Source organism: Petaurus breviceps, unplaced genomic scaffold (assembly GCF_028583685.1).
Source record: "Petaurus breviceps papuanus isolate PSGF00001 unplaced genomic scaffold, PetGlider_PUasm1.0 38, whole genome shotgun sequence".
Classification (NCBI taxonomy): domain Eukaryota; kingdom Metazoa; phylum Chordata; class Mammalia; order Diprotodontia; family Petauridae; genus Petaurus; species Petaurus breviceps.
In genome coordinates, this window is record NW_027186304.1 from 64,269,909 (window position 1) to 64,279,362 (window position 9,454).

A 9,454-nucleotide genomic window follows, 5' to 3' on the forward strand; every position below is an offset into this window, starting at 1 on the left:
TCTCAAGTGACCATTATCAAAGCAGAGGGATCTAAGAAAAAATGGTAAATGTAAAGCAATCTGAAGCCATCGTATTGAAAAGACATGTACTGATTATTGCTGATTGTTTTCATAAATTTAGCTTATTGGTTTTCCTCTTCAGTTCTTACAGGAAAAGCAGATTTTCAAAATGGGGAGTGGATTATACTGATAGACTGAGGAAGTGAGAGTTAACAGAATGAAAAAGGAAAACATCATCAACCATATTTTCGAGGATTGAGTTTTCCTGCTAAAAAGAAGTAAGCTTCATCTGGAAAAATTCCTTTGTGTAGAAGTCAGTAAGAATTTAAGTACCAGACATTGTGATAAGTAGGAAGGATATAAAGAAAAAAAAAGGAATTCCTTGTTCTCAATAAACCCACTTCTAATGGGTGAGAGTACAAGCAAAGTACTTCATGTCAACAAGATAGAGAGGATAAATGGAGAATAATCTCAGAGGGAGGGAACTAAGACCCAGTAAAGGCTTTTTGCAGAAAATGGGACTTCACCCAAGACTTGAAGGAAGTCAGGGAAATCAGGCTGTAGAGATGAGGAAGGAGAGATTTCCAGGGCAATCAATGAAAATGCTCATAGTAAGAAGATGGAGTGTCATTTTCAAGGAACAGCAAGGAGGCCAATATCACTGGTTGGCAGAGTAGGTGAATGGTGTAAGGTAGAACTGAATTTTGTTTCCACAGAAATTATATAAAAACAGAAATTATAATATATACTGATGGGTCATGTCAGAGATAAAAATGCTTAGATGGCCTCTGTGAAAGAAACAGAAGGTATGAACCCCTGTTCCTAATGTAACAGGAAGGGGTTGGCTGAAACAGGAAGTAGCTAATGTTGTGTATATAAGAAAAGCCCCAGAGAAGCACAGTCAGAATTTCTTGGGATCAGCATCTGGTGGCAGAGCAGCTACAGAAGAGAGAATCGAGAACTGAGCCAGAATTTCCTGAGAATTTGTGGTGGTGGAGCTTCTTCTGAAAAGGAGCCCAAGAGCCCAGGTGACAGAGGAGCCCAGGGGAAGACTGAGGAAGCATGACTGGGATGCTGAGACTTTGTCTGTTTGTGGCTTGGTTGAGCCTTGAAATTCCTGGGAGCAGAAATTGTGAAGGATTTCAGATGGACTGGACTCTGTGAACTTCAGTGTGGAGCAGGACCTATGCAGAGAGCTGAACAAGGACTGGGAGCTGTCTGCCATTGAACTCAGGTGACAGTCTGGTGAATCCAGGCAGAATCTGGGACCATGGAAGGGGATCCAGGGAATCTGAGAACCGGCCCCAAGTCAAGATGAAAAGATCAAAGCCCAACAGCAAGAAATAGAAAGAGGAATTACTGTAGACATAAAATATTTGGGATTCTACCTGCCAAAATAAACCCAGGAACCATATGAAAAAAATTACAAAATACTTTTCACACAAAATCACATCTAAATAATTAGAAAAATATCAGTTGCTTGTGGGTAGGCTGAGCTAATATAATAAAAATGACAATTCTACCTAAATTAATTTATTTATTCAGTGCCATACCAAATTACCAAACTACAAAAAAACTATTTTATAGAGCTAGAAAAAATAATAACAAAATTCATCTGGAAGAACAAAAGGTCCGGAATATCAAGCAAATTAATTAAAATAAATGCTAGGGAAGGTGGCCTAGCCATACAAGATGTTTGTTAAATTGTATAATAAAGCCATAATCGGTACCGGCTAAGAAATAAAGTGGTGGATCAGTGGAACAGGTTAGGTATGTAAGACACAACAGTCAATGACTACAGTAATCTACTATGATAAATCCAAAGACCCCAGCTTCTGGGATAAGAACTCACTATTTAACAAAAACTACTTGGAAAACAAGAAAATAGTATGGCAGAAACCAGGCATAGACCAACATCTCACACCCTAAAAAAAGATACAAGTCAAAATGGATACATGATTTAGATATAAAGGCTGATACTATAAGCAAACTAGGAGAGCAAGGAATAGTTTACCTGTCAGATCTACAGAGAAGGGAAGAATTTATAACCAAACAAGAGAGAGAGATTATGAAATGCAAAATGGATGATTTTGATTACATTAAATTGAAAGGGTTTTGCACAAAAAAACACCCAATGCAACCAAGATTAGAAGGAAAGCAGAAATCTAGGAAACAATTTTTTACCAAAAGTGTCTCTGATAAAGGCCTCATTTCTTTTTTTTTTTTTTTTAAGCAATCAGGGTTAAGTAACTTGCTCAAGGTTACACGGCCAGTTATTTCTGGGTGTGGTGCTGAGTATCTGAGCCCGGTATTCAATCTCCAGGTCACCCCAAAACTGCAGCCGGTGCTCTTACTTGCTGTGCTACCTGGCTACCCCTAAAGGACTCATTTCTAAAATATATAGAGAACTGAGTGAAATTTGTAAGAACACAAGTCATTCCCCAATTGATAAATGGTCAAAGGACATGATCAGGCAATTTTCAGAGGAAGAAATTAAAACTATCTATAGTCATATAAAAAAACTTGTAAATTACTACTGACTAGAGAAATGCAAATCAGAATGACTCTGAGGTACCACCTTACACCTCTCAGATTGTTTAACATGACAAAACAGGAAAATGATAAATGGTGGAGAAGATGTGGGAAAATTGGAACATTAACACACTGTTGGTAGAGTTGTGACCTGATTTAAACATTCTGAATTGGACCAAATAAACACCAAAGGGCTATGAAATTGTGCATACCCTTTGACCCACCAATACCACTTATAGGTCTGCATCACAAAGGGATCATAAAAATGGGAAAAGGACCCACACATAAAAAATATTTATAGCAGCTCTTTTTGTGGTGGCCAAGGTCCATCAATTAAGGAATGGCTGAACAAGTTGTGGTATATGGATGTAATGGAATACTATTGTGTTATAAGAAATGATGAGCAGGCAGATATCAGTATAGCCTGGAAAGATTTATATGAACCGATGCTGAGTGAAGTGAGAAGAACCAGAATAACATTGTATACAGTAATAATCACATTATGTGATGACTAACTTTCATAAGACTTGGTTCTTCTCATCAATTCAAGGCTCTAAGTAAGACAACTTCAAAAGACTCATGATGGAAAATGCTATCCACATTCAGAGAAAGAACCATGGAGTCTAAATACAGACTTTCTCTTTTTTTTCCCATTTTGTTTTGTTTCTTCTTTCTCATGGTTCCTCCCATTGATTCTAATACTTCTTTACAACATGACTAATGTGAAAATATGTTTAATATGAATGTATATGTAAAGCCTATATAAGATTGCACACCGTCTTGGGGAGGGAGGAGGAAAGAGAGGGAGAAAATTGAAAATTCAAAAGCTTATGTAAGTAAATGTTGCAAACTAAAAATAAATAAATTAAAAATTAAAAATAGGGGCAGGTAGGTAGAACAGTGAATAGAGTACCAGCCCTGGAGTCAGGAGAACCTGAGTTCAAATCCAGCCTCAGACACTTAACACTTACTAGCTGTATGACCTTGAACAAGTCACTTAAAACCCTAATTGCCCTGCCTTCCCCCCTCCAAAAAGGCAAAAAAAAAAAATTTTAAAATAAATAAAATAAAATTTTAATAATCTATCAACAATGGGCTATATAATAATAATGAGCAACTATACATCACATTATTCTTCTCCTGATAGGGAGTGTAATATTATAGAAAAGTTCATATTACAAATATATAGAAATTATATACACATGGTACCTATGGTTCTTTACTGATCAGATTTAGATAAAATCATGATCTCTTGGGGCGGCTAGGTGGCACAGTGAGTAAGCACCGGCCCCGGAGTCAGGAGGACCTGAGTTCGGTTCCAGGCTCATACACTTAACACCCACACAAACACACACAAAAAAAAAAAACTAGCTATGTAACCTTGGGCAAGTTACTTAAACCCCAACTGCCCTCCAAAAAGGCAAAAAAAAAAAAAAATCATGATCTCTTGAAACTAAATACTAAACTTTAACACAATTATCTCTAAAATTCTGGTATTAGACCTATCTCTTCATTATGAGTTGAAGCAGCAGGGCATCCTGAGGTAGACATAGGAGGTGGTTCTGTGTCAGGCAATACCCCTAAACCTCCAAAGGAGATAGCCCAAGACTCTAATTCCAAAAGCCTCTACCTGTGTGACCCAGGCAAGTCACTTAACCTGGACTGCCTGGCCAAAAGAAAAAAGCCCAAAAACAAATAGCAAAAAAAGCAACCAAACACAAAAGCCACAGCAAGGGCTACTGCTCTTACTCCCTTCAGGTCATCAGCCCTACATCTATCTCAACTCCAAAAGGCAGCATCCAAGGACTCAAACTTTGTGGAAATGCGAACTTAAAATTGCTTCTGCAGGAGCTACAGCCCCTCTCTCCTCAGCAAACAATTTTTTGGGGGGATAAACATTGAGTACCACTGGGTTTGGCTTTGAAAACTAAACCTAGATTGGACCTCCAAGAGAGCACACTGGTCCACATCCCGACTTTCTGGAACATATAGTGTTAATTCCTAGTCACGACAGCCACCTCATTGTGTGCAAATATAAACAACCTTCTATTTCAATCAAATATGCTAGCAATATCATTTCAAAATCTATTCTTTGTCTGATGTTTTTACTAGACATGTGTACAACTCCCTAATTTATAGGATGGGAAGTATATGTTCACAATCTTTTAATTCTTTGAATTTTACACAGGTTAATAATAACAAAGAAAATCAATAAACAACAGCAAGCATTTGGCCAAGCTGAGGCAGTAAAAGTAGGTGAGCAAGAATGTTAACAATTCACTGAGGAGAGGCCCCATGACTTGAATTAAGCAAAATCAGCAACCTAAAGGTGAAAATCTATACTATTACCTGAGTTTGGTAACTGACTGATTGAAAATAATAATATATAACCCATCAAAATGTTTGTCCCTGAATATATAAAGCTTCATATAAAGAACATGAGGATGCACCTTGAATTGAATTGAAATGTTGATACTAAGGTATAATATTTTATTCAATACTGCCTTTTTAAAATGATTTTTCTAAGTTTAAAGTTTTTTAAAAAGTTAAATTTCCTTTAAATATGAAGTAAAAAGTAAAAATGACATTGTCAAAGCATTCTCAAAACTATTTTAGTAATAACTAAATTTTCTCATCTTTCGGTAATTCTGACATCTAAAGTATTGCCTTTTCATCTTGTGTGTATTGAAAACTATGCTCATTTTTTTAAAAGGATACAGTAACTTAAGGAAAATTTTTCCACATGAGACACATAAATTTGCAAAGCACATGCAAATAAATGAAAGAAAAATTTAAATACCTCAGCCCTCAAATTTATAAGCATTCTCCTAATCACTGAAATGCAATGATAATATAGCTTCAGTCCCAACATAAATATACAAAATGCATAAAAATAGAAGTAATCCTTCTTACCGTGCCATACTGCTGCATGTCCATCCCATACCGTTGCTACAGTTTTCCTTGCACCATCCCATAAATTATGGGAATATGCTTCCTTTAATACATTCTTCCTCTTGTAAATATGTAAGAAAATAATAGTAAGATAGAGAAGAAAAATGGTAAAGTAAGGAAGTATCAAGATAATTAGAGGAGTAAATACCCACAGAAGATAGTTAATAAAATTCAAATAATCCTCTAATTGTTGGACATCAATCCATCCTTCCAATATGTGAACCAGACAAATTATATAGGGCATAGAATCCTGCCCTACAGAACAAGTTTGATTTTTCTCTATCATTTTTCTCTAAGTAAAAATGATAAAATAAGTCACTCTCTTCATAGTCACAGCAGTTTATGATTCTTGTACCTAAAAAGAAGAGGGGAAAAGTTTTATTTTTTTACAATTGAAAGACTCAATGATTTAGTCTCCTTAAGTACTAATCAAATAGTTTACTTTCTTCATGAAAACCAAGAACTAATGATAGTAGAACAGATAGTAGACCGTGTTAAAGACTTAGCTTATGCCACACTCCTACTCATAACATAGAAGTGTCAATGGCTCCCTAATAGCTCTAGGATAAAATACAAACTCAAATTCCACTGTCTGATTTTTAAAACTCTTTATAATCTGTCTATAACCAAACCTTTCCAGGCCTTTTGAACTTTATTCACCTTCACACAATCAAATAGACCAACAAGCACTTATGAAGTACCTACTTTGTCCCTGACACTGTGCTGACTTAATGTTTATTGACTCTAATTCTAAATGCTGGAACTACAAAGACAAAAGAAAAATAGGGTCAGCCCACAAGGAGCTTCTAAGGGAGATAATATGTACATACAAATTATATACAAAACAAATGTAAAGTAATTTTTGGAGGAATGGTACTAGCAGCTGGGAAAATCATGAAAGACTTCTGAGAAATAGTACTTTATAAGAGCCTTGAAAGAAATACAGGCTTCCCAGATCTAGAGGTGAGGAGGGAGTTCATTCCAGGCATGGAGACAGTCAATGAAAAGTCACAAAAATGGATGATGTGGCTGGCTGGGAGGAAGGGGGAAAAGGAATAGTAATGCATTACAAAACCGAAAAGACAGGAAGGGGCTATGCTATAAAGGGATTTAAATTACAAGAAATAAGTTTATATTTGATTGTAGAGGTAACAGGGAGTCATTGGAGTTCATTGAGTATGGGGAAGTGACTTAGACCAGCACTTTAAAAGAAAATGCTTTTGTGGTTACGGAAAGAATGGAATAAAGCAATGGAAGACCTAAGACAAGGAATTCAATTAAGAAACTTAATAGACTAGGAGAGAAGCAATGGGAGTCTAAACTAAGGCATTGGTTGTATGAGTACAGAACAGGGGGTATATGTGGCTAGGCCATTGTGGTGATAGAAATGACAGGACATGGCAATTGAGAGGATGTGTAGAATGAGTAAGATTGAGAATCTGAGGATATAACACCAAGGGTTGGGGGATGGGGAAAATGGCAGTACCCTTGACTTGATAGTACGTCATTTTAAATGGAACTGTAGAAATCAGTTATCTAGATGGAAAAAGTAAAAGCCTGTGGATGGGAAATAGCTTTGGAATTATTCTTACTCTGGATAATCCAAGCAGTACATAAATGTAGTTATCAGAACCAAAGTAAATAACTGTCAGTTTGTAAGCATCGCCCAGTAGGACTATTGAAGAATCTTGAATCATGTAGAAAAAAATACCCATGAGGTTAAAGAAGAAGGAGAAATTGTCATGGTACAAAAGCACAGAAAGCTAGATCGTAAGGGAACTCGATAAGGGCATATTGTCATCAATTTAACACCCAAATGATTCATCATGCATTTAATAAAAGAACATTTGGTTGTTGGCCCAACTTACATAGAAGATTTTCTGTTGACATATAAGAGACTTCTTGAAAGCCCCTTAGAAGTTGGGAATAAGCTACTGGAATTCAAACTTGACAATTTATGAGACAAGGTCACAATAGTAGTTCTTTTATGTGTAAATAATCATTTAAATTTTTCTGAAGAAGCCCCTGTTATGACTGGATTTCTAGAAGAATTTGGAAAAAATCTAGAAGATACTAAAATGAAGGGGCATCTCCGTTTATTAAATATTGCCTGTGCTGCAAAGGATAAATGGAGGGTTGTGTTGGCTGTGTTGAGTTTTAAGTATTTATAAGATATACAGTTCAAATTGTCCAATATGTAGCGGGTGATCCAAGGTGAGAGAGACAGACAGACACTAAGCCTGGATATATAGATATGGGTATCACCTGCATAAAGATGATAGTTGGGGAATAATGAAGCTACCAAGTGAAAAAGTGTAAAGAAACAACAGAAAAGGACCCACGACATGAATTGGTGGACATGCAGTCAGACAGATAGGAGAATCAGGAGAGATAAGTATCATGAAATATGCAGAAGGAGAAGATGGCTGACACAGTCAAATGCTGTAGAGATCAAAAAAGATGAAACTGAAACAGGTCATTAGATTTGACAAGAGATCAATGACAACCTTACAGAGATCAGTTTCAGTTCAGTGATGAAGTCAGAAGCTAGATTGCATAGGGTTTAGAAGAAGGTAATGAGAAAGGAAATAGAAGCATTCATAGAGTTTGGTTAAGAATAGGAGGCTAGATAGTTGGACCTAGTGAGGGGATTTTGGTTTCTTTTTTGTTTTTGTTTTTTTCAGCATGGGGAAGATATATTTGTAAGCAGCAGAGAAGGATCTGACAGAAATGAAGAGGATAAAGACTGGGGTGTGGGGAAGAAGGAGGAAGAGAAGAGAGAGGGAAGGAAAGAGAGAGGGAGAGACAGACAGAGGTGTGGATAGATAATCTGCTAGAGAAGATACATACTCTATCTTCTAGCCAAACTGGCCTTCTTACTATTCATCATACACTTCCTAAGTCTGTGTCTTTGCATAGGCTGTCCTCCATGCTAGAAATGCATTCCTCAACTATAACTTTTCAAATTCCTAGCTTCCTTCAAAGCTCAGTCAGATGCCACTTCCTACATAAGTCATCTTTATAGCCTATAATTAATAGTGCCCGTCCCCCTGGAAACTAAATTGCATATATTTTGTATTCACTATTCTGCTTACTCATAGCTCTCTTCCCAGTGAAATGTAAGCTCCTTAAAGGCAAGGACTGTTTCATTTTTCCCTTTGTATTTCCAATGCCTAGCACATAGCATATGTTTAATAAATATGTACTGATTAGTATTTGTAATAGTTCAGTATTACAAATTACAGAGTTAGAAATTGAAAGGCCATTAAAGGTTCTCTTAGTCCAACCTTCTCCTGTTGAAAATATGAGGACCAGAGAGGTTGTGACTTTCCTAATGTCACACTGGTAGAAAGTGAAGGTAAGATTTGTACCCAAGGCCTCTAACTACAAATCCTGTGCTCGTTCCCTTATACTAAAGTGTCTCTCCATTATATTGGGAAAATCAGTCATAAAATATAAAAACTGAAAAGTTAAAATGACAGATTATCTAATCCTATTTATCTGACTTTAAAACCTTAAATTGAATCATATTGAGCTGGTATTCTTCTTCATCAATGAAAAGTGATATCTGAAGATTTAATACACAGAGGCAGGAAGGTGACACAGTGGTGGCTAAAGTACTAGAATCAAGAAGACAAGTGTTCAAATCCTGCCTCGGACCCTTAGTTTTGTAACTTTGGGTCACATAACCAATCGGTCTAAATTTCCTCATCTACAAAACAGGGCTAAACTAGTACCTATCTCACAAGGAAGTTATGAGGATCAAAGTACATGTAAAAATACTTTGTGAATCTCAAAGTACTATATAAATAAATGCTAGTTGTTATTATTAATTCTATTCCTCAATGAATGAGGATATCACATTTCTGCACATTACCTTCTTACAATTGAAAAAGACTCAGTTCTCTCTATCTCTAATATGGAATCATGAACATTAGTGGTATTACATATGTTAACACATTTAAGTCTT

At 36.2% G+C, this 9,454-nt stretch overlaps 1 protein-coding gene across 5 annotated transcripts in view; it reads right to left on the reverse strand.

Annotated features, from left to right (window-relative positions):
* The window catches only part of TMEM68 (transmembrane protein 68), a 34,869-nt gene that overhangs the window by 22,074 nt on the left and 3,341 nt on the right, over window positions 1-9,454 (reverse strand). For all 5 annotated transcript variants that reach the window (XR_011170659.1, XM_069099947.1, XM_069099949.1 and 2 more), the window contains one exon: window positions 5,446-5,839. Coding sequence is in view for 4 of the 5 variants with exons in the window: in XM_069099947.1 (XP_068956048.1) it covers window positions 5,446-5,770 (325 nt within the window). In the remaining variant the exon portion in view is untranslated. The remainder of the gene's footprint in view (window positions 1-5,445; window positions 5,840-9,454) is intronic.